General features: G+C 33.3%; 2 protein-coding genes across 3 annotated transcripts; one reads left to right on the forward strand and one right to left on the reverse strand.

Moving 5' to 3' along the window:
• The first annotated feature begins 537 nt into the window (after positions 1–537).
• LOC146923112 (transcription factor DIVARICATA-like) lies at positions 538–3,412 on the forward strand. Its single transcript, XM_085715840.1, has 2 exons — positions 538–1,984; positions 2,412–3,412. The coding sequence occupies exons 1-2, from the start codon at positions 1,566–1,568 to the stop codon at positions 2,914–2,916; spliced, it is 924 nt and encodes a 307-aa protein (XP_085571966.1). The 5' UTR covers positions 538–1,565; the 3' UTR covers positions 2,917–3,412.
• A 2,453-nt stretch (positions 3,413–5,865) lies between these two features.
• On the reverse strand, positions 5,866–16,774 carry LOC146923113 (uncharacterized). 2 transcript variants are annotated; one of them, XM_085715842.1, is made up of 9 exons: positions 16,546–16,774; positions 16,240–16,447; positions 15,474–15,556; positions 14,455–14,600; positions 14,098–14,341; positions 13,875–13,979; positions 13,610–13,792; positions 6,761–6,962; positions 5,866–6,548 (listed from the first exon to the last, which is right to left on the reverse strand). In XM_085715842.1, exons 2-9 carry the CDS (start codon positions 16,319–16,321, stop codon positions 6,049–6,051), a joined length of 1,545 nt encoding a protein of 514 aa, XP_085571968.1. In that variant the 5' UTR covers positions 16,322–16,447; positions 16,546–16,774; the 3' UTR covers positions 5,866–6,048. The 2 variants fall into 2 exon arrangements, with proteins under 2 accessions (XP_085571968.1, XP_085571967.1); XM_085715841.1 differs by having other exon boundaries at positions 15,474–15,564.
• Positions 16,775–26,743: the final 9,969 nt, after the last annotated feature.

A 26,743-nucleotide genomic window follows, 5' to 3' on the forward strand; every position in this document is an offset into this window, starting at 1 on the left:
ATCAAGAATTCTTCAAGAATAAAGAGTAGTCAATCACAATGCACTATTTGCCACAATTCAAGGAGGTGTGGCTAAAAAATAGGAAGTGGACAAATAAATCATCCAATTAAAATTTGTCAACTGTGTCTTGAAAAATTCTTGATACTATTTTTCTAGATATCATTTTCCATCTATTAGTGCGTAGCAGGTGAGCTTCCATCATTCATGATGAGCTGCCAATCCTCGTTTGTTTCTTGTTGACATCTCCAACAACCAAAAAAATGAGGGAAAAAAAAGTATAATAAAACAAATTCAATCAAAATAATCAAATGAATTGAATAAATAAACCATTGCAAGTCACATAAGCAAAACTATATAGTTAAATTATTCTATGATATATTTTTGCAAAAAATGCACAGAACCGAGACTGTCTATTATTTAATTAATAGAACTTTTGTTATAATTGTAAGGTGTGCCCACATACACATCATATCCAATCATACATCACCACCTTCATCACTTTCATTTATTTATTGATAGCTCCTCTTTGTTACTACCAAATTTCATTTCTTCAAAACTACTACTCCCTCCGTCCCAGTTTAATTGACTTACTTTGGTTTTTCACACAGATTAAGAAAAGTGTATAAATAAAGGGGAAAGTGGAATATATTGTATTGGGAATGATAAAAGTAGTATTATTTAGTGTTATATTGTATTGGGAATGATGAAAGTTGTATTGAAAATTGAAATGAATCAGTTATTTTGGGACACTTTTTTTTAGAAAATAGGTCAGTTATTCCGGGACGGAGGGAGTACTTACTTTCATTTTATTGGCTCATTTCTATTTGAAGATCTTACCTTTTTTTTTTTTTTTTGTGTGCTGAGTTGGTATTTTTATTTTTATTGTTTGTTTCTTTTTTTGTTGCTAAGGTATAAAAAAGGAAAAATAACAGTTTTTTTTGGAACCTTGCTTTTCTGCTACATAAATTATTGACTCTCTCTGCTGTTTTCTAATTGGTTTTCACATTCATTGTGTTTGCCTTATCCCTTTCTTCCTTCTCAACTGCTTTCCAAATTGGGCTAAGTTTTCAAGTTAAGCTGCAGAAAGAAAAAAAAACCTATTTTCTCACTAAAAAAAATCATTTTTTTTGTTGCTATACTTAAAATTATAAGCAATTTATTTTTTGGGTTATTGCTATTTTTCTCAATTGAAGTTAATTGATTTTAGATCTTAAAAGGGTTTTAAGTATTTTCTTCTAAGACCAATTAGATAAGAGATAATAATCTTCTTTAAATTTGGAGAATTTTCTCTCATTTTTTTGATCAAGTGGGTCTTTTCTAGATTCTTTATGAGTTATGAGTGATGAATTTTCTCACTCATAAAAAAAGTGTATTCTGATTCCTTTCAAAAAATTCTTGTGGTAAAACCTCTACCTTTGCTCTCATTTTTTTTCCTTCTCTGCTTTATCTTCCTCTGTTTTCCTCTGTTTTGTTCTGTTTTCCTCCGTTTCCCTATTCAAATTTTAGAGTTTTCATTGAATTTTTGGGCTTAGAACCATAGTTTGATCTTGTGAAAACTTGATAAGATGAAGTGGGAAATGGAAGTTCTCCCTCCTGCATCATACACACAAAACTCCAATTGGTGTATGGAAGATAGCATGACCACACAATGGACTCCAGAAGAGAACAAAATATTTGAAAATGCTCTTGCAGTTCATGATAAAGATACGCCGGATCGATGGCATAAAGTAGCTGAAATGATACCAGGAAAGACGGTCGGTGATGTGATGAGACAATATAAGGAATTAGAAGATGATGTTTGTAATATAGAAGCTGGGTTGATTCCAGTTCCTGGTTATAACACTCCTACTTCACCTTTTACCTTAGATTGGGTGAATAGTTCGAGTTACGATGAATTCAGAGGAAGTGGAAAGAGATCTTCTTTAGTTAGAGCTCCTGAGCAGGAAAGGAAGAAAGGAGTGCCATGGACTGAAGAGGAACACAAGTAAATTTTTTACTTTTTGTATTTGTTTTGTTATTATTGTTGTTATTGTTTTAGAAAGAAAAATAATAGTATATTAGTTGTTATGTTAGTATTTTTTCCTTTACTAGGGTTTAAATTCTAAACCTTTAACGAGTAGCGCAAACCAGTTGAGCTTCTAGTGTTGGATAGATATAGAAGAATGTATGTATGTTTGAAACATTGTGAGCTTAAGAAAGTATAGGAATAAAGGATCGAATTTACAAAGGTAATTTAGGGTTGGATATTTTCATTTTTCAGGTTGTAATAAGGTTTTTTAGCTTTCACCTAGGCTAGTGATAAGTCTAAGTAAAGCTTATAAAATTTAGACAATCCTTACCTTACAAGTTGTAAGGTCGAGTTAGGTCAAAATCCTCGAATATCATATTAAGTTAGAGTATATTTCCTGCAGATTATTTCTACTAGGCCTAAAGAAGTATGGCAAAGGTGATTGGAGAAATATTTCGCGCAATTTCGTCATCACAAGAACACCAACTCAAGTAGCAAGCCATGCTCAAAAGTATTTCATAAGACAACTTTCAGGAGGAAAAGACAAGAGGAGAGCAAGCATACATGACATAACAACGGTTAATCTCTCAGAAAAAATTGGAACTTGTTCTTCAGAAGACACCAGCAATAGATCCACTTCACCACAGAATTCTATGTTATTTTCACACCAGCAGCAGCACCAACAAACTTCGACTGCAACAAATTTTCGTTGGAGGAATGATCAACAAAATGCTATGGCTTTCAATCCAGCTCATGAGCAAGTTTTCATGGATCCTCATGGTTTTAACTCCTATGAGGTTAAAATGCAAGACCAAAATCTTCAAAAAGGTCTTGTTCATGAGTCTTCTTATCCACATAACATGGTTTTCCAAATGCAACATTCATCACAACATTATTCACATGCATAAAGGATCATTGTAGTGAATTCTTAAACTCAATATTGCTTAGAGTGTCTGATTTTTCCCAAGGTCTATGTGAATATCTTATGTTATGAATGAACTCAATGATTACGCAAGAAAGACATAGAATCTCACTGTTATGGTGGATTGAGGGGAGAGCGCGTTGATGGCGTATAATGAAGAGAGTGTACCTGCACACACTTCAACGCTCAAGTTACTATAATGGTTCAGGCAGGTGAGAAGCTGAGAATGAGTCATATGACGATGATATAAGACTTATATAGTCGGAAGAGGTAATATTTGGCTTGGGCCAGACCAAAAGTCCACTCAGAAACATATGTTAAAATTTTGGTTAATTCTTGGCATATCAAGTTATAGGAAGGTACAAATTTGTTTTTATGTAACAAATAAAACTTTATGAGAGGAAAAAGCCGCAATGCCAATAAGTCCCTAGTGTTGATTTTTGGGTGATTATGATGTTCAATAATAATTGATTTCTAGTGAAGTTTATCATGGAATTTCAACTTAATGCATGCACTTTGAAATTTAAAACTAGCAAGGCATAGTTTGAGTAAAAGATACTGTTACTGGTATTATTCAAAGCAAATATTATTTGAGAAAGCATAATTTGATATGGACATGTACTTCAAATCCTATTCTTGTATATTGCAAGCAAAAAAAGTCATATTCAAATTTTTGTTTGTTAATTAATCATTGAGAATACATGAGATCTTCTTTTCTAAGCGAATCTGAAAGAGAATATTCCTTCTAGACCGATTGTTAATTATTTTATTAGAATGAGGTTCAAAAGTGATTATATTGTAATAAAAAAGGATTCAAAGAGTGATTAAATAGGTAATATATTCTTATAATACTACTGTGTACACATTAGTCCAAAAGTATCATAGTCCTTGTGATTCTATATGTACGGAGCTTACCCATTATTAATCAAAATCAAAAGTATTGATTTTTAAAAATGGTGGTTATTGGTTAGGAATCCCTATGGACAACTAAAACAATGTGTACCGATATTTTTTTTGGATTATCAATATGTAACTAATTTTAAGAGCACGATATTCAGAAAATGAAGAAATGTTAAGATAACAATTGAAAAGGTCAGCAATGCCGTTGATGAAAATTGTTTTGATGTTATCTTCTGTTTTTTATTGTTCGTATGGATAGGTTTTGTTTTCCGCGCATGCAGCATCAAGATTAATGAATAATTGATAATTGATAATTGATAAATGCATAACATTAGAAATGAAACAAAGCTTCTCAAAAAACAAAAAGATACAAAAAAAAAGGCTAACCAATTGTGATCTGGCCACTAGATCCATACTTAGTAAACGTCCATCCTCCAGTCCACATTGATACCCGATATTATCAGCATGAGTTCCAGCAACAAGGATTCTCTTGGCGTTCTTATTGAATGGAATGAAAGGTTTACAAGAAATCCTTTCCGTTTTTCAATAGAACCAATGACTTTCGAACTGCCTTCACGTGCTAGATCTCTATGTATATGTCAAAACAATTTGTTAGAACACAAGTGTGGCAATTGAAAGTTGGAAAACTAAAACGAATTCCCACAGATTGGCAGAACTAGTGTTAGTGTCGTGTGAATTGTAAAAATAACCCACATTGGATAAATCACATATATTGATCGTGTTTATATAGATGGAGAGGGACTCCTATGATTGAGCCTGTTGGAGTATCAATTTGTGATGAATGGAGGAGTCCTTATGTAAATCTATAAACAATAACGGTAACTCTGATGGACTTTTCTGGCTTAGCTAAATTCCCCTGGCTACCGTAATATAATAATATAATATATATTATATATATACTAAATTCCCCTGGCTACCGTAATATAATAATATAATATATATTATATATATATATATAATATATATATATTTATATATATTTTTTACCCAAAATTGTTAAATTAATTAATGCACTCCAACTTGCTCCACAAGTTTTACTAAGTCGTTTTCGTTACTTGTTATGACCTGAGTTATCCTTGTTTCTCAAGTTTCTCACATATTTGTTGGAAACTATTCTCTCTATGATCCTTTTTCTTCCCTTTTCCCTTTGGCTTGTGTTACTGAGATTTTCTTTTCTTTTGTATTCTTCTATCCCTTTTGGTTTCGAGTAGTATACATATCGTATTTGAGTGGCCGTAATTTATTTTTTGTTTTGTTACCGTAATAGCTTTATTTGAGGGTGGGTGTAATTATCGAACAATTTTATATAGTGCATAGTAAATCGTAACGGTGAACTAAATCGTTTTATCTTGGAGACGTCGTGGTTGAATTAATTAAAATTGTTAAATTAATTAATGCACTCCAACTTGCTCCACAAGTTTTACTAAGTCGTTTTCGTTACTTGATATGATATGAGTTATCCTTGTTCCTCAAGCTTCTCACATACCAGTTGTAAATTATTCTCTCTATGGATCCTTTTTCTTCCCTTTTTCCTTTTGGCATGTATTACTGTGATTTTCTTTTCTTCTGTATTCTTCTATCCCTTTTGGTTTCGAGTAATATACATATCATATTTGAGTGGCCGTAATTTATTTTTTGTTTTGTTACCGTAATAGCTTTATTTGAGGGTGGGGTGTAATTATCAAACGATTTTATATAGTGCATAGTAAATCGTAACAGTGAACTAAACCGTTTTATCTTGGAAATGTCGTAGTTGATAGCCTGTCTTCCACAACTTTGGACAATGTTGTGAAACTTCTTAATGATAACGAATTTGTAGATTGAAAGGTTTGTCATGAATGATTTAGGAAAATTAGTATCCAAAGAAGAGTATCAGTGTCAAACATGAATACGAGACCGACACTTTTTCTATTTTAAAATATTTGGACTTCATAGATTAAAAGGTTTGTCATGGATGAAATGGTGAAATTCACAAGTTTGAAATATCATATATGACATGGGATGGGATATATAATAAGCCAATCTAATGCATAATGCATACAACTTTATTCAATTTGAACAAATTTCGTGAAAGCAAATGTCATGGACATACAAATTGTAAAAGGGCACCCAGTTGTACCTTACATGCATGAATTGTTCACAATCTCCTTCTATTAAATTCTTAAGCAAGTCATTGACTCATTGGTAAGTGAAGTACTTAATCATGTGAATTGTCCTTATTATAAGCTAGCCCATAACCAAGAGGGAATAAGGGGTCATCACATGAATTCACTCCCTCACTAGGTTGATCAAGCTGTTCAACTCTTTTAAACCAAGTCATTGGTAGTTTACCCTTAAAGTCATGATCCCCAAAGATAACATCTGTGATTCCATTTCCTTCACTACCTGGCAACCATGCCGCAACAAGAGCTTCTACCTTTCCCAACAAACTTTGTTCCAAGACCAAAGGTCTTCCAGATATCAGAATCACAAGTGTAGGGATTTTATCAGCAACTATGTCTACAATTCCAGCTCCATTAAATGGGATTACAAGTTCTGTATTGTCACCTCCACACTCAGCATAGGGGGCTTCACCAATAGCAACAATGGCAAAACAAAATTCATTACATTCAATGAATTCTGTTGATGGACACTGCTCATATATAACTTCAGTTTCATGTCCAACAGCTTCCTTAACAGCATCCAAGATAGTTGTGCCTGAAGTTGTAAGAACACAATAATAAGAAAATGAAGAAACACTAAAATAAATTTCAGTTTTTTATTTTGGTTATACGGATAGGTTTTTTGTGCTCACGCAATCGTTGATGTGAACTCGATCTCCATAGATTAATGAATAATTGACAACTGCATAACATAAGAAATGAAACAAAGCATCTCAACAAACAAAAAGAAACAAAAAAGAGGCTAACCAATTGTGATCTGGCCACTAGATCCATACTTGGTAAATGTCCATCCTCCACATTGATACCCGATATCATTAGCATGAGTTCCAGCAACAAGGATTCTCTTGGCATGCCTGTCCAATGGAATAAAAGGTTTACTAGGATCCTTTCCGTTTTTCAACAGAACCAATGACTTTCGAACTGCTTCACGTGCTAGATCTCTATGTATCTGTCAAAACAATTTGTTAGAACACAAGTGTGGCAATTGAAAGTTGGAAAACTAAACACCAAGTCCCACATATTGGATAGAAGCATAACTAGTGTTAGTGTTGTGTGCCCATAAAAAAATGTTAGTGTTATGTGAATTGTAAAAATACCCCACATCGGATAGATCACATACATTGTATCTATAAAAAATTTATTTTAATTTATTTTTTCATTTTTCATGATTTCTTTTTTCTTTCATGTGATAAAATAAAATTAAAATAAAATAAAATATATTAGCTTAGCACAAAAGAAGATTAGCACAAAAGTAAGTTAAATAAAACATTGGTAAGTTAAATAAAACATTGGGAATATAATATGAAGGGTTAATTATGTTTCTAGTCCCTATAAAATAGCGACCTTGTAAGTTTAGTCCCTACTTAATTTTAATAGCATTTTTAGTCCCTCATTTTGTTTTTCTGCACTGAGTATTAGTCCCTACTCAATTCAAATTTGTTTAATTTATGCTTAAACTTTTAAATTTTTGAACAATTTTTTGCAGACATGTTTAGAACATTACTAAAAGTTCGTCCGCAAAAAATTATTGCAAAATTTGATTTCTACATCCAGATTTCATTACTTTTTATCTTTAACTTTTGTCGTTTTAAAAAATTCATATTTAAATCATTTCATGTCAGAAAATTCTAAATTTTAGTAAACGAACCTTTCATAGTGTTTTAATCTTGTCTCAAAAAAATCGTTCAAAAATTTAAGAGTTTAAGGATAATTAATCAAACTTTGTTTTAGCAGGGACTAAAATTATAAGTAAATTTTTTTTATAGGGACTAAATATGCTATTAAAATTAAGTAGGGACTAAACTTACAAGGTCGCTATTTTATAAGGACTAGAAACATAATTAACCCTAATATGAATGAATGAAATGAAAATTCATGAAAGAAAAAAGAAATCATGAAAAATGAAAAAAAATGAATGAAATGAAATATATATTAGCACAAAAGATTAGCACAAAAGTAAAGATTAGCACAAAAGTAAGTAAGTTAAATAAAATATATTAATTAATATTAGGCTATTAGCACAAAAGTAAGTTAAATCATAATATAGGCTAGTAAGTAAGTTAAATCGTTATCATTAAATATAGGCTAGTAAGTAAGTTAAATCGTTATCATTAGCACAAATTCAAAAGATTAGCATAAAGATTAGCAGAAAATATATTAATTAGGCTATTACGCACAAAAGTAAGTTAAATCATAATATAGGTTAGTAAGTAAGTTAAATCGTTATCATTAGGCTATTACGCACAAAAGTAAGTTAAATCATAATATAGGCTAGTAAGTAAGTTAAATCGTTATCATTAAATATAGGCTAGTAAGTAAGTTAAATCGTTATCATTAGCACAAATTCAAAAGATTAGCACAAAAGTAAGTTAAATAATAGCTTAGCACAAAAGTAAGTTAAATAAAACATTGGGAATATAATATGAATGAATGAAATGAAAATTCATGAAAGAAAAAAGAAATCATGAAAAATGAAAAAAAATGAATGAAATGAAATATATATTAGCACAAAAGATTAGCACAAAAGTAAAGATTAGCACAAAAGTAAGTAAGTTAAATAAAATATATTAATTAGGCTATTAGCACAAAAGTAAGTTAAATCATAATATAGGCTAGTAAGTAAGTTAAATCGTTATCATTAAATATAGGCTAGTAAGTAAGTTAAATCGTTATCATTAGCACAAATTCGCACAAATTCAAAAGATTAGCATAAAGATTAGCATAAAATATATTAATTAGGCTATTACGCACAAAAGTAAGTTAAATCATAATATAGGCTAGTAAGTAAGTTAAATCGTTATCATTAGGCTATTACGCACAAAAGTAAGTTAAATCATAATATAGGCTAGTAAGTAAGTTAAATCGTTATCATTAAATATAGGCTAGTAAGTAAGTTAAATCGTTATCATTAGCACAAATTCAAAAGATTAGCACAAAAGTAAGTTAAATAATAGCTTAGTACAAAAGTAAGTTAAATAAAACATTAGGAATATAATATGAATGAATGAAATGAAAATTCATGAAAGAAAAAAGAAATCATGAAAAATGAAAAAAAATGAATGAAATGAAATATATATTAGCACAAAAGATTAGCACAAAAGTAAGTAAGTTAAATAAAATATATTAATTAGGCTATTAGCACAAAAGTAAGTTAAATCATAAATATAGGCTAGTAAGTAAGTTAAATCGTTATCATTAAATATAGGCTAGTAAGTAAGTTAAATCGTTATCATTAGCACAAATTCGCACAAATTCAAAAGATTAGCATAAAGATTAGCATAAAATATATTAATTAGGCTATTACGCACAAAAGTAAGTTAAATCATAATATAGGCTAGTAAGTAAGTTAAATCGTTATCATTAGGCTATTACGCACAAAAGTAAGTTAAATCATAATATAGGCTAGTAAGTAAGTTAAATCGTTATCATTAAATATAGGCTAGTAAGTAAGTTAAATCGTTATCATTAGCACAAATTCAAAAGATTAGCACAAAAGTAAGTTAAATAATAGCTTAGCACAAAAGTAAGTTAAATAAAACATTGGGAATATAATATGAATGAATGAAATGAAAATTCATGAAAGAAAAAAGAAATCATGAAAAATGAAAAAAAATGAATGAAATGAAATATATATTAGCACAAAAGATTAGCACAAAAGTAAAGATTAGCACAAAAGTAAGTAAGTTAAATAAAATATATTTATTAGGCTATTAGCACAAAAGTAAGTTAAATCATAATATAGGCTAGTAAGTAAGTTAAATCGTTATCATTAAATATAGGCTAGTAAGTAAGTTAAATCGTTATCATTAGCACAAATTCGCACAAATTCAAAAGATTAGCATAAAATATATTAATTAGGCTATTACGCACAAAAGTAAGTTAAATCATAATATAGGCTAGTAAGTAAGTTAAATCGTTATCATTAGGCTATTACGCACAAAAGTAAGTTAAATCATAATATAGGCTAGTAAGTAAGTTAAATCGTTATCATTAAATATAGGCTAGTAAGTAAGTTAAATCGTTATCATTAGCACAAATTCAAAAGATTAGCACAAAAGTAAGTTAAATAATAGCTTAGCACAAAAGTAAGTTAAATAAAACATTGGGAATATAATATGAATGAATGAAATGAAAATTCATGAAAGAAAAAAGAAATCATGAAAAATGAAAAAAAATGAATGAAATGAAATATATATTAGCACAAAAGATTAGCACAAAAGTAAAGATTAGCACAAAAGTAAGTTAGTTAAATAAAATATATTAATTAGGCTATTAGCACAAAAGTAAGTTAAATCATAATATAGGCTAGTAAGTAAGTTAAATCGTTATCATTAAATATAGGCTAGTAAGTAAGTTAAATCGTTATCATTAGCACAAATTCGCACAAATTCAAAAGATTAGCATAAAGATTAGCATAAAATATATTAATTAGGCTATTACGCACAAAAGTAAGTTAAATCATAATATAGGCTAGTAAGTAAGTTAAATCGTTATCATTAGCACAAATTCAAAAGATTAGCACAAAAGTAAGTTAAATAAAATATAGTAAGTTAAATAAAATATATTAATTAGGCTATTAGCACAAAAGTAAGTTAAATCATAATATAGGCTAGTAAGTAAGTTAAATCGTTATCATTAGCACAAATAGGCTAATATAGGCTAGTAAGTAAGTTAAATCATTATCATTAGCACAAATAGGCTAAACGCACTTAAAATATAGGATAGGCTAAACGCACTTTTCACCCCCTAACTTTGCATAATAAATCATCATCATTAGCACAAATAGGCTAAACGCACTTAAAATATAGGATAGGCTAAACGCACTTTTCACCCCCTAACTTTGCATAAGTTGCAATTTTGGCCCCCTATTAAAAAAAATGGCAAAAGTGACCCCCCATGTCTACCCCCTTTTGCAAAACGTCAATTTTGACTTGGTCAACACTTTTCACCCCCTAACTTTGCATAAGTTGCAATTTTGGCCCCCTATTAAAAAAAATGGCAAAAGTGACACCCATGTCTACCCCCTTTTGCATAACGTCAATTTTGACTTGGTCAAGCTTACATGGCACGCCACATCAGTTAAAAAATCGCCAGTTGTCTATTTTTTTAATTTAAAATAAATGTAAATGCCACAAGTGTATTTGTAGAATTAAAATAATAAAAAATAATAAATAACAAAATTTTAATAACAAGTTCATGTTCATCCCTCTGGAAAAAAAAAGTTCATGTTCATCATCAACAACAACACAACCATCGCACCATCATCAACAGCATAGTTGTGTATCACCATCAACAACACTAACATCAAAATACCATCATCCAGTTCCATGATTAAAACATATATAACACTAAATACATTGATATCCAAGCCCCTAGATCTAAAAAACTAGATCTAAAACCTAAATCCCCAAATTTAAAACCCAAACAAAATTCTCAAATCCATAAAAAGGAGAAACTGAGAAGTATGTGTAATGACAATCCAATCAAAGACAACTCTAGTGACTTGGTTGTTACGAAAACTAACAACAATAATGAAGAAAGAAGGTTCAATTAGAAATCACATGGACATGGAAAATAAGATGAGAAGAACAGAGAGTGAGATGGTTGTTAGTTTTCTTAAGGTTTTTTGTTTAGGTTCCTTAAGCTGTTTGTAGCAGGTTTTTATTATTGCTGTCCAGTGTTATGGGGGTTTGCACATTGCTGGTTTTTTCGGTTTACTGGTTTTGTTTTCCTCCTGTCATGCTGGCTTTTTCTTTTCCTGCTATCACCTTTGCCTGCTGCGCTATTATCAGTATCCAGGGGTGTTTTTTGATTGTAACAGCTAGCCATTTTAGTACTTCTTGTGCGTGGCTTTTCTTATATATATATATATATATATATATATATATATATATATATATATATATATATATATATATATGGGATTTGCTAGAACACACCCACTAGTTTTTATGTGGGAGTGTTTTAGCAAGTTACACCTTAAGGTGTATTTAACTACTTTTTAGTTATAACTTGCTAAAACACACCTTCTAAAAAATAAGTGGGTGTATCCTAGCAAATGCCTATAGGAGTTGCTAACATACACCCACTTATTTTTTAGAAGGTGTGTTTTAGCAACATTCACCTTAAGGTGTATTTAACAACTTTTTAGTTATATTTTTGCTAAAACACACCTTAATAAAATCTAGTGGGTGTATCCTAGCAAACCCCATATATATATATATATATATATATATATATATATATATATATATATATATATATATATATATATGCTGATTCAAAAGGGGAAACTGTTATCAGTATCCAGGAGTGTTGTTGTTGTTAGTGAGAAAGAAAAAAAGGGTTGTTGTTGTTGTTATTGTTTGAGAGATAAAGTAAAGAAAAGGGGAAACTGTTGAATATGGAGATTAGTTTTGAGTTTGGTTTTTAATTGAATGATTTTATGAAAATCAAGAGGTTGAAGATGAAGATGGTTTACCCTTTTTTCCAGAATCTTGATTCACGTGCTCTTTCTTTTTTTTTTTTTTTTTGCTTTTTGATATATTTAATTTTATTTATATATATTTGGCTTTTTTATTTAATTTTTAATTTAAAAAAACACATGTGGCGTGCCATGTAGGCTTGACCAAGTCAAAATTGGCTTTTTGCAAAAGGGGGTAGACATGGGGGGTAACTTTTGCTATTTTTTTTAATAGGGGGCCAAAATTGCAACTTATGCAATGTTAGGGGGTGAAAAGTGCGTTTAAGCCTAAAATATATTAGCACAAAAGTAATATTAGCACAAAAGTAAGTTTTTTCTATTTCTATTGTGTGTTTGTTATGAAAAATATTCATGAAAAATATATTAGCACAAAGTAAGTTTTTCTATTGTGTTTTTGTGAACGGAACATATTTCTTAGGCGTCGAGCTTGAACTAAATAATATGTTTTTTTATTACTCAACATTGTTAAATTAATTATTAAAGCACTCCAACTTGCTCCCCAAGTTTTACTAAGTCGTTTTCGTTACTTGATATGATCCGAGTTATCCTTGTTCCTCAAGTTTCTCACATATCAATTGTAAACTATTCTCTCTATAGTTCCTTTTTCTTCCCTTCTCCATTTGGCTTGTGTTAATGAGTTTTTCTTTTCTTATTTATTCTTCTGTCCCTTTTGGTTTCGAGATAATAGCTTTATTTGAGGGTGTAATTATCGAACAATTTTATATAGTGCATAGTAAATCGTAACAGTGAACTAATCCGTTTTATCTTGAAGACTGCGTGGTGATAGTCTGTCGTACACAACTTTCGACAATGTCGCGAAACGTCTTAACGGTAACGAATTTGTAGTGACTCAACCTGATAATCTCTTCGATGGTAATTTTTTCAAGGTATTTTCAAATTCCAAAAACAACACAATTTGATAAAGAAACAGAACTACCATTTACAGTGAGTACTAGATGATAAAAACTATAAATTGTCAACAAATTTATCATAAATCATAATAATATCTTATCTTAAATCTTAAATATATTTAAATTTCAATCTAAATCTAAATTTATAATCTTCGAAAGATATTTAAGCATATTAGTCTCAACCAGCTAAACTTCACTTACCTTGCAACCAACAATATCCAGCAACGATCTGTCAGTTAAAGGAAATTCAAAAAGTTCAGCGATAAACTTCACTCTTAAAATCCTCTCAACAGCATCATCAATCCTGGATATTGGTACTTCCCCTGATTGAACTAAAGACATCAACTCTTCCATGAATTTTTCATATCTTAAAGGAACCATCACCTGCATATGTTCACGAATATATAAATTTAAAATGAAATCAAGCAATCTATGAGAAAATATTATGGGATTTGAAATTTTCTACCATGTCGATTCCAGCATTAATGGCAGTGGAAATGCAATAACGATAATCTGAACCATAAGGTTGACATAATTCATCAATTCCCTCCCAGTCAGAAATCACAAAACCCTACAGTGGAGCATTATTAGATTTTAACCTTTATTCTTAAACAACAAATGAATATCATTGACAAACAAATTTGACAATTTTAGCCATCAACAAAGATTAATTTCCAAAGAAAATATACCTTGAAGCCTAGCTTTTCTTTCAAAATATCATTAATCAGAAAATGGTGACCATGGAGTTTGACTCCATTCCAGCTGGAATATGAGATCATAATGCTTGAAACTCCCTGATCTATGCAATCCACATAAGGAGTCATGTGGATCCTCTCCAAGTCTTGATATGATAATACAGTATTCCCCTCATTTACACCTTTTTCTGTGCCTCCATCTCCAACAAAATGTTTGGCACAAGCAATAGCCTTGTTCCTGAAGTACTAATTAGAAGTATGAAAGTGATTTCGACAAAGATGTATGCATGGATACTAAGTATTGATTTTTTTAAAACGGTGGAAGAAAATAATGTCCTCCTGTCTGCCTACCTCCCAGCCACAAATGGGTAGCCCCTTGGATGATATTCTGGAGGTTGGCCTTGCAAACCTGAAACATAAGAAGTCATGTTTCGGACAATTTCAGTGTCTTCGCTGTAACTCTCATAGCATCTTCCCCATCTGGGATCTTTGCAGACCTGTCCATTTACATATGCAAGTTGTAAGTTCTATATCTTCTGTTTATCTATTTGCTAAGCAGAGAATTTAGGATGCGTAAATTAAATAAAAAAGAAACACAATATGTTAGGCAGGATCTCTCATAGAAGAATTTAAAGGTTTATATTAGAAAGGTGTCAAACACAAATAGAGATTAATGTTGTAATTTACTTTAGGGTAAGCCTTATACAGACCGTTATCACTGTTGTTTTCTGTTTTAGTTGTTTCCTGTTTAGGTAGTTATTTTGTTTTCGCTAATCTCAATTCTCTATAAATAGAAGAATGGGATCAGTTCTATGCATCTTTTATGATTCAGTTTAGACTTGTGACTGATTTACCTATTTTGAAAAGAGTAATCTCCCTTGTGTACAAACTCCGGGGACAAATAATTCTCTTTTTTCTCTTGTTGCCTCAAAGAATCCTAACAAAACACATAACATAATCATCCAGGAAATTTTAAGCTTTAAAGTTGAAGTCCCATAGAAAGATTGTACATCCCTTTTTGCGAATGAGGTGAGTGAGCATTACTATAAACCTAGTGTTATTTATATACCTAGAGATGCCTAGGATTGAAAATCTGGAGCATAATCCAAGTGTCGATACGAATGAACTCTTAATATTATCTTAAATTTTGGTTTGGTCCTAACTCAACCTTACAATATCGGTTTGTAAGGCATGGGATGTTTCTCACTTCTAAACATTTTTTAGGCCATAACATATTCAATGTGGTTCTCTCAACAATTTTCTATCAAGCAAGCTTTAGCACTTATGCACAATATAATAAGAAAAAATTATTAACAGAAAGATGTAGTTAATCAGCATAGCAAATTCAGAAGTTGATTATGATGCCTTACAGCAACACAAGGAGCACAAGTAAAGTGAGTTCCACTTGCTCTAAGTTCAAGTGATGTTGCAGCTCCAATTCTTTGAACTAAATCTGCATCTCTACATGCACACCACAAATGTAGAATCAAAGCTTTTAAAAGATAACAAAATTATTTCTCAACATAAAGTACAAACCAAATTTACTTGTCAAGCATATAACTTGAAGTTCTCTAGTATTGAACATATTATTATGACAAAAAGCTCTAGACAGTTCAGTATACGGGAGAAAATGCAGAAGACTCCTCAAGTTCTCATTCCGACGATTTGAAAATGTCTAAATAGATATTTCCTGTTCAAGTTAAAAGATTACGTTTTGAAAATTTCGGTTCTCATAATAAATTGTTTTCTACAGCAAATTCATAAATTTATTCTTCAAGGATTAACTTCAAACATCAGTATGTCTAACCACCAATTTTTTTTTTTTTTTTTGCTTTTACCAAATTACTTACTTTGTCCTTCAAAGTTCGTGGAAGGATTTGACATAATATTTAGAGCAGTGTTTTAAAAGACAGGTTGCAACCGAAAACGTGACCACGGCATCATAATTTCTTATGTCTTTCTTCGCAACGGCAACACAACCACCATTGTGACTGTATCAGTCGTATCTGACCACGATTTTTGCAATATTAACACACATGACGTGACTTTGACTATTACTTAGTTAAAACCTTGGACATAGAGATTCAACTTAAGAGTATTAAGAAAGTAAAACAAAACAAAAGGAACACCACCAACCTTGTAGCTCCGAGGGCAACATTGTGAGGAAATATGGTCGTACCATAGACATTATTATTACCATGAACAGCATCGGTCCCATAGATGATTGGTATGCCTAACCGCGATTCAAGGGCCAACTTCTGAAACTCGTCTACCATATCAGCCCAATCAGATGACACTTCCTTCTCAGAAGTTGCATTTTTTGGTGGAGCACAGTACACACTCCCTAAGTTAAAAAAGACAAGGAGAAAATAATTAGAGACAAGTTACGAAGATATGATAGTAAAAGGAATTAGAAGAAAAAATGTAGATATGATAGAGTACCAATGGTGAAGTCTTTTAAGGCAGAAGGAGTAGTAACAGAACGTTCAATTTGGGTCATCTGACCAATCTTCTCTTTCAAAGTCATAAGAGAAAGAAGGCTTTTGATGCGAGCTTCAACCGGTTCAGCGGGATTCATATACACAGAATCCATGTGATGTAACTGAGTTAGTTCTTGCTATATTCACTGTAATGCTTGTTTGCAGTTACTGTTGGTGCAGATTTGATGTCCAAATGGTGAAATGGAACAACTCTAATTTATGAACTTAGCTTCAGGGGGCACGTACTTTGATTAAACATTAAACATTTTAATAAAGAGAAACTTTCGGCTGAATGTAAGTATTTGATTACTGGAGTTAGTGGTGACTTTTATGGTCCACCATCTCAAAAGGTGGTTCATGGTGAAAAATTAATATGAACAATAGGATATATATTAGTATTTAAACAAAGGAGAATGCAGGCGTGGAGCAGATGGGTGCTTAGGATATAATAGTATTTAATTTAAATGAACATGAATGTTTGAAGTGAAGCACTTGGGGTGTAGAGCTAAGAGCTGAAAATACTGTTACCTATTTTATGACTGCCAAAAGAAATAGTAGGGAATCTGTGTTACAAACAGGTTCTATAATTGACACAGACATGACCCTGTCACATGTTGGACATAACTTTTGTGAATAAACACATTCACGAACACGACACCGTCGCGTGTTGGACACCAAACGTGTTGAAAGTGACTCAAAATTGAAGGTTGGGAAGCTGTCAAAATCGGAGCCCGATTTGAAAAATCGGAGCACGATTTTTGGACCAGAATTGACACTTTCCATTCGTAAAAAATCGGAGCACAATCTGGCAAAATCGGAGCACGATTTTGCGCCGATACAGAAAAAACAGATCGTATTTTTGGGCCTGATTTTGTTCCATTTTTTTAGGGATGCTTTCCACTATAAATATAAACCTTGTATCAGATGAATATTGTGTAGAAACAAAAACACTGTGTAGAAAACAGGGTTTAGAAGCCAACATACAAACTAGAGTTTATAGAGAATTTCTCATGGCAACAAACACTAGGGTTGTGATTGTTTTGATTCACCTTGAACAAAACACTATTAGGATCGAGTCTCTTGGTCACGGGAAGAGATTGGGACTTAGGTAGAATTAGGTTTGAAGACTGATTCTTGTAACTCAATATCTCTTTGTAAAGAAACTCATATCATTATAGTGGAACAGAGAGCTGCTCTCCCCCCAGAGTAGGTCATCATTAGACCGAACTGGGTAAACATATTCTTGTGTTCTCCTTCTTCCTTTATCTCTTGCTGTTTATTTTTGTTTGAATTATTTTTGTCACCCGCTTGATTTGATTACTTGATATTAATTTGCTCCACGCATCAAGTTTATTATTGGTGTGGTTTTCACAACGAATTCACAACAATTGTCGCCCACCTTGGGGCAAAGGTCAAATCAATAACCAGGTATCATGGGTTCGAAGTGGGACATTGAGAAGTTTACTGGTAGTAACGACTTCGGGTTGTGGAAGGTAAAGATGAGGGCAATTTTAATTCAACAAAAGTGTGTTGAAGCATTGAAGGAATAAGCACAAATGTCTGTGCATCTGACACCTGCTGAGAAGACTGAGATGAATGATAAAGCGGCCAGTACTATCGTTCTGTGTCTTGGGGATAAGGTGTTGAGAGAGGTAGCAAGGGAGACTACTGCTGTGTCTATGTGGAATAAACTTGATTCATTGTACATGACCAATTCCTTGGCACATAGACAATGTCTGAAACAACAACTCTACTTTTATCGAATGGTGGAGTCAAAACCTATAATGGAGCAACTGACGGAATTCAATAAGATTATTGATGATTTGGCGAACATAGATGTAAATCTGGAAGATGAGGATAAAGCCTTACACCTACTGTGTGCTTTACCTAGGTCCTTTGAGAATTTCAAGGATACAATGCTTTATGGCAAAGAAGGCACTATCACTTTGGAGGAAGTTCAAGCAACTTTGAGAACCAAAGAGTCAACCAAGTTCAAAGAGTTGAAAGTTGATGATAGTGGAGAAGGCTTGAATGTCTCAAGGGGGAGAAGTCAAAACAGAGGAAATGGGAAAGGCAAGAATTCCAGGTCAAAGTCTAAGTCGAAGGGTGGTGGTAATAAAACACAGAACAAATGTTTTATTTGTCACAATGCAAGTCACTTCAAGAAGGATTGTCCGGAGAGAAAGGGCAATGGAAGTGGTAATCCATCGGTTCAGATTGCAAGTGAAGAGGAAGGTTAAGAGAGTGCTGGAGCACTAACTGTGACAAGTTGGGAACCTGAAAAGGGCCGGGTCTTGGACTCTGGGTGCTGTTATCACATCTGTCCGAGAAAGGAGTACTCTGAAACTTTTGAGCTGAAAGAAGGTGGAGTTGTTCACCTTTGGTAATAATAAGGCTTGCAAAATTTAAGGTATGGGTACTATCCGTCTCAAAATGTTTGATGACCATGATTTCCTTTTGAAGGATGTGAGGTATATTCCTGAACTTAAGAGAAATTTAATATCTATAAGCATGTTCGATGGTCTAGGATATTGTACTAGAATTGAACGTGGTATGACGAGAATTTCTCATGTTGCATTAGTTATAGCTAAAGGGTCTAAAATACATGGTTTATATATTTTAGAAGGTTCCACTATTATAGCTCATGCATCGGTTGCTAGTGTAGACACTTTGGACATAACTAAATTGTGGCATTTGAGGTTAGGTTATGTCAGTGAGAGGGGTTTGGTTGAGCTAGTTAAACAAGGTTTGCTAGGGAATGAAAAATTGAACAAACTAGATTTCTATGATAACTGCACATTAGGCAAACAACACAAGGTGAAGTTTGGGGGTGGGTGTGCATAAATCTAGTAGACCTTTTGAGTATGTTCATTCGGATCTTTGGGGTCCAGCATCAGTTAAAACTCATGGGGGAGGTTCATATTTCATGTCTATTATTGATGATTATTCTAGAAGGGTATGGGTTTACATTCTGAAGAATAAAAGTGACGCTTTTGAAAAATTTAAAGAATGTCATACACTTGTAGAAAATCAGATTGGAACTAAACTGAAAGTGTTAAGAACTGACAATGGTTTGGAGTTTGTTTCAGAGCAGTTTAATGAGTTTTGCAGGAAAAAAGGTATAAAGAGGCATAGAACCGTGGCATACACACCTCAACAAAATGGTATGGCTGAAAGAATGAATAGGACCTTGTTGGAGCGTGTGAGGTGTATGATGTTGGGAGCTGGATTGTCCAAGAGTTTATGGGGAGAAGCTGTTAGTACTGCAACATATTTGATTAACAGATGTCCATCAACATGGATAGATCTCAAGACACCTATGAAGGTTTGGAGTGGGAGACCGACAGACTACTCTAATTTGAAAGTTTTCGGAGCTTTAGCATTTGCTCATGTCAGACAGGACAAATTTGATGCTAGAGCTGTGAAGTGTATTTTCATTGGTTATCCTGAAGGTGTGAAAGGTTACAAACTGTGGAAGATGGAACCTGGAGGATCAAAATTTATTATAAGAAGGGATGTTACTTTTGATGAGACCCGCATGGGGATGAAGTGCAAAGACCTGGAAACAAACTCAGAAACGGGGGTACAAAAAATTCAGTTTGAGGTGGAGCCTACCACTGATGAAAGGGAAGGGGAGGATCAGATTCCAGTACCTGATGAGAGTGAAGGCCAAGAAATAATTAATCCTGACTATCAGCTAGCAAGAGCTAGGGCAAGGAGACAAATTAATCCACCTGAAAGATAAGGTTATGCTGACCTTATTTGTTATGCTTTGAATGCAGCTGAAGAATTGCAAGACTCAGAACCAAAGAACTTCAGGGAAGCATTAGAAAGCAACGAAAGCAAGGACTGGCTGAATGCAATGAATGAGGAAATACTTTCATTGGAAAAGAACCAGACTTGGAAACTTGTTTCATTACCTAAGAATCAAAGGGTAGTGGGAAGCAAGTGGGTGTTTAAGAAGAAAGAAGGTATACCAGGGGTCGAAGCACCAAGGTATATAACAAGACTTGTAGCAAAGGGTTTTACTCAGGTGGAAGGTGTAACAGCCCGATTTTTCGATTAGATTATGTTATTATTTATTTAATTTATTTATGTGTGTTATATGTGCTCATATGTGATTATTTGCCTCTGTGTATATTTTTGGTTGGGAATTGTAGAATTCGGTGTTAGAAGGGTATTTTAGTCATTTTGACATTTTGGACTTAGGGGTATTTTGGTCATTTTATGAGTAGGGGTAATTTTGTAATTTGTTGAAGATTATTTTTAGTGCTTAGTGAGATTAGTGTTCTTTTACTAAGTTACTAGAGAGAGTGTAGTAATTATGTTATTACCGGTAATTGACCGTTAGTATTACATGTTTACCGTTAAGTGAGAAGTAACATTGTGGGTTAGAATAGAAATGGGTTAGACCCATTAAGGCATTGTGAGTTGAGCCCAATTAAGTAAAGTCTATTTAAACACTAGTGTTGGTAGTGGAATAGGGTTTTACCAACATTTGCACATTTGAGAAGAGATAAAGATAGAGAGAAGATAAGGGTTTGAAGAGGAGATCTAGAGGAGGCTAGAGGGAGCTAGAGATTCAAGCTTTGGGAGCTAAAGTGAAGCCTTAGTCTTGATTTTGAAGAATTAAGGTAAGGGGGTTAGGCTTTAATCATAATCTAGTAGTTTAATTTTCTACCCTAATCCTTTGCATAATTGTGGTTAAGTGGTTAATTTGATTTTAGAGGTAGAAATTCATGCTTAATTTTGATGACATGATTATGTACATGAGTTGAATGATAATTGTGTTGTCGTTGTTGAATTTGTATGAAATGGGTATATACGAACATGATGGGTTTTTGGTATGAAATTGATGATGAATAATGTTGTGGTTGTTAGATTGATGATGAATTCATGTTCAAATGTTGTTGTTGTTTTAACATGTGTTGTTGATGGATTGATGCATTGGGTATCTTGAATTGGTGAATTGTGATGAGATATGTTGATGTTGTTGATTTATACTATGAATATTCCATTTTGGGAAGTTGTTGTTTGAATTGGAGAAGTTTGTGCTAAGTTGTTCATGTGAAGGACCAAAATGAACTTTTGAAATATGAGGTTGTTGACTGTGTTTTTGATATTGTTGGATGAATTGGACTTGGTAGAATTTCTGTTTTCATGTTGTGGTTGTGTTAGTCGAGTCGTTTGGGAGAAAACGAGTTTTTCGTGTGAAATATCGACGTTTAAGCGTTTTTGCAAATAAGTGTTTATGTGAGGTTTTGGAAAATGATTTGGGGTGGTTGAAACTTGAATTTTTCTATAGATTAAGATAGAGCTAAGGGTCAAGAGCGCGTAGGCGAAAACGGCATTGAAAACGGGTTAACGGTTTGAATTTTACGCGCGAATTGGTGAAAAACGCACTTTTTGAAAAGCTGAGTCTGGACCTGATACTGTCAAAAACGTGCCGCGATTTTTGTAGCCATGCCGCGATTTTTGATGGCAGAATGTTCAGTAATCCTGGACATAAAAACGAGCCGCGATTTCTAAAATCGTGAGACGATTTTTATGAACCAGATCCTTCATATTTCGCTATTTTTCACCCATTTCTGCTTTGAATTGGCCTTTGGTGTAAACATGAAAGTTTTAGATAATCTTGTTATCTTTCCAATGGCTTGGGTTTGACTTGAAAATGATTCTTGGATTTTAAGTTATGAGGAAAACACTCTAAGGATGTCTTAGAGAAATTTTACGAAAACTCCGCATAACCACTTTTAAGTCGACCCAAACCTTATGGATTGTTTCCTACTTTCAAACTTGGGTTCTATAAGTTCAATTATGGTTTTCAAACTGTGATGTGTTGGGTCTAACTTGTTTTGCTTAGAAAATGGAAAATTTCTTGAAAAGTGTTCGGTGAGACGAACTTTGTGATTTTCATGAATTCGTCGTGTTTGGCCGGTGAAACGCCAAGGTATCCTCTACTGCACCCACATGTGGCCTAGAGGCATACTTAGTTGAGGCATTGAATCTTGTTTACTTGGTTTTGATTCAAAAGCTTCAATTATTTTAAAATGGTGAAAATTAGAGACGAACTTTGATGAAAATGGTTTTAAGAGCCGATTGCCTTATAAATTCTTTATGGATAGTTTGATATAATTGTAAGAAGATGTATGGATGATTGCTAAGTGATGAATATGATGTTGTTATCATATGTTGTATTGAATTGAGTTGTTGAATTTTATGATAAAGTTAAATGTGGATATAGTCGTTGTTTATAGTCGTTGTTTATAGCCGTTGTTTATAGCCGTTGAATTGTTGTGAACATATGCATAGTGGATTGAGTCATATGTTCATGCATCATATGTCGTGTCGGATGTTATATCCATATTGCCGTTGATTATAGCCGTTGATAATGATGTTCTGTTGGCATCATAAGGTGACGACCTTGGAGGAGTTTGGTACCACATGCATGTATGTGTCGAGTCTAGGTGCATGTCATGTTAACATGAGTCTTGCTTATTGCCGTTGTATGAAGTATGTTGGTGATGATTGTATGTTGAATACATATATGTGCGATATTTGTAATTGTGATTGTGATTGAATATATGGAGGTTAACTGCTTATGTTAATTATTGGGAATTGAATTGATTTATATCATGCCTAGTTGTTTATGTTGATTATGATTAATGTAATGCTAACCTCCAGTGGTTTTGACCGCCTACCTGTCTGTATGGATGGGTAGACACTGTGCAGGAGTAGTCTGCTTGCGGTGAGTGCTTGGATAGCTGGAGTTAGTCTCCGCTATCATTTTGGAGTTATAGTCTATGGTTCTGATTAGGTCGAGTCAGTGTCTTTTGGTTATGTTGGACTTATTTTATTTATTTGAGGTGTACTGTTTTGCTGAGGATGGAGAATTTTCTTATGATGATGTATTGACCATGGTATATGTATGGATTTGATATGGAGATGTATGATTTTATGTCCGCTGCGATTGTTGGGATTTATATCTATGCATGCAAGCTGTTGTTTAGTTTGAGATGTAGCGTCTAATTCTTGAATATTTGCTATATTCACATGTTTTATTGCTTTAATATAATTAGGGCGTTACAGAAGGGATTGATTACAATGAAATATTTTCACCGGTGGTAAAACATTGTTCTATAAGGGTACTTATGGCGATTGTTAACATGTATGATCTTGAGTTAGAACATATGGATGTGAAGACCACATTTCTACGTGGAGAGTTGGAAGAAACTATCTAAATGCAACAACCAGAAGGTTTCGTAGAAGATAATTCAAAAGTATGTCTGTTGAAGAAATCTTTGTATGGGTTGAAGCAAAGTCCAAGGCAGTGGTATCGTCGATTTGATGAGAAGCAACTATGATAGTTGTGTGTACATGATGAGAAGGAATGAGAAAGTCATTCTCTACCTTCTCCTTTACATAGATGATATTCTTATGGCAAGTTCTGACATTCAAGAGATTCAGAAGCTCAAGGAAAGATTGAATGATGAATTTGAGATGAAGGATCTTGATAATGCAAAGAGGATACTTGGTATGGATATCATGAGGGACCGTAACAAAGGTGAGCTGTTTTTATCTTAGCAAGGATACTTGAGGTAAGTGGTGGAGCGTTTCAGAATGAAAGATTCAAAGGTCGTTGGCACACCTCTTGGTCATCACAAAAAGTTGTCAATAAAGCAGTGTCCTCAATCCGATGAAGAGAACAACAAGATGGAGGGTAGTCCCTATGCAAGTGGGGTTGGAAGCATCATGTATGGTCTGGTTTGTAGTAGACCAGACTTATCCTATGCAATAAGTGTGACAAGTCGGTTTATGGCAAATCCGGGTCAAGTGCACTGGCAAGCTTTGAAGTGGGTTCTGAGATATTTGAATGGGACTTTGAAAGGTGGTCTGAAGTATACAAGGTCACAACCAGGAAGGGATGTTTTGGAGGGATATGTGGATGCAGACTATGCAGGTAATGTAGACACTAGAAAATCTCTATCAGGATTTGTGCTTACATTGTTCGGTACAGCAGTAACTTGGAAGGCAAATCAACAATCGGTTGTAGCTCTTTCAACAATCAAGCAGAGTACATAGCCCTTGTTGAAGGGGTCAAGGAAGCCATATGGTTGAAAGGTATGATTAGAGAAATGGGGATTAGTCAAGGGTGTGTGAAGATACATTGTGATAGCCAAAGTGCCATTCATTTGGCAAATCATCAGGTATATCATGAAAGAACAAAGCACATTGACATTCGTTTGCACTTTGTTAGAGACATGATTGAGACAAAGGAGATCATGGTTGAGAAAGTGGCATCGGAAGAAAATCCAGCAGACATGTTCACCAAATCAATACCGAGATCAAGGTTCAAGCATTGCTTGGACTTGATTAACTTCATTGAAGCATAGATGAAGGTTGGAGAGAGCAGCAAGGTGATGATGGTTAAACTGACATCATCACTAATTTAGAGTCAAGGTGGAGAAATGTTGAAAGTGACTCAAAATTGAAGGTTGGGAAGCTGTCAAAATCGGAGCCCGATTTGAAAAATTGGGGCAGGAGCTGGAAAAATCAGAGCACGATTTTGCGCTGATACACAAAAAACAGATCGTATTTTTGGGCCTGATTTTGTTCCATTTTTTGAGGGATGCTTTCCACTATAAATATAAACCTTGTATCAGATGAATATTGTGTAGAAACAAAACACTGTGTGGAAAACAAGGTTTAGAAGTGTGGTTTTCACAACGAATTCACAACAAGACAAATCTTAAGTGTCAGTCCTACATAGCTTGTCAAGAATAGAAAATGAAATTCAAAAGTTTGAAAATATATGATACTATGACATGGGATATAATAATAATAATAATAATAATAATAATAATAATAATAATTATTTGTCAAAAAAAAATAAAATAATAATAATAATAATAATCACTACAAGAAATTTAGCATTTTGCGACACATACTTTGCGACCCTTAGCTCAAAACTGCCTCTAATGTACATTTGCGACAGTTTCTGCAACACTTGAACCCAACCGCCGCAGATTTTTTAGAAAAAATTGCGACCCTTTAGCAAACAGCCGCAGCTTTTGTGATATATCACACGTTTTCCCCAATTCACTCATTCCCCCTTTGTCATTTTCAATCTCCCGCTTCCCAATTTCACTCTCCCGGTTCCCAATTTCAAACCCTAAAACCTCCAATTTCAATTTCTCTCAATCTCAAAATCTTCATCTCACCCTAAATCTCTTTCATCTCTCACCCTCAATCTATGAAATCCTAAAATGCAATATCCTTTCTCACACCCTCCGATCTCCACCAGCCACGCCGCCGTGCTTCTCCGCCAACCACACCGCCGAGTCTCAATCTTGTTCAACCGATCACCTTTCTCAAATCCTTCACTCGTCTCTGCAAACCTTTCATTCTAGGGTTCTCACTTTCGTTTCCTTCTGTTCATCACGACCCACCTTTATCAGAGCTGCGGTTAGCATTTGAACCTCAATAAGCTTCAACTTTTCATTTTTCTTACTGGGTTTCTGCTTATTATTGCCATACTTTACGATTTTCATACTAGGTTTCTGTTTAATAGTGCTCAAGTAGATGTTTTTCTTACTGAATCGATGCTTATTACTGCAATAGTTTTTATTTTTAATGCTGGGTTTATGTTTAACAATGCTCAAGTTTATGTTTTTCTTGTTGGGTCTTTGCTTAATAATGTTTAAGTTTTAACTTTATTTTTGTACTAATTTTGCTCTGTTAACTGAATCATTGCAAATGGGTTAAGTTATGAGAAAGAAGGGTTCTGTACAAATGGGTTATGTTAATATGCTTATTTTGTCACGTTAATTGAATCATGGCAAATGGGTTCTGTCGTTGGGTTTCTCACTTCTTAGTTCTGTTGATTGATCATGGCATGCGTGTCAATCTGCAAGCTGCAACCTGAATCATTTGCCTTTTAATTTTGTTAATTGATCTTTGAACTCTATTAATTCATCACTGTTGTGTATTATCTGTTTCTTTCAGCTATTGATTGCCAAGGGTGCTAGTCTGACTGCTGAGAATGCAAATGGGTATGTATAAATACATAGTATTTGTCATGTTTGATGTGTGATACTGATAAATTTACCTTATTTATAGTTTGACATGTTAAAGATATAAACATTTTGATCTATTTAGAT

This window comes from Medicago sativa, chromosome 5 (assembly GCF_051527215.1).
Source record: "Medicago sativa cultivar Bolivia chromosome 5, Bolivia_mono, whole genome shotgun sequence".
Lineage (NCBI taxonomy): Eukaryota > Viridiplantae > Streptophyta > Magnoliopsida > Fabales > Fabaceae > Medicago > Medicago sativa.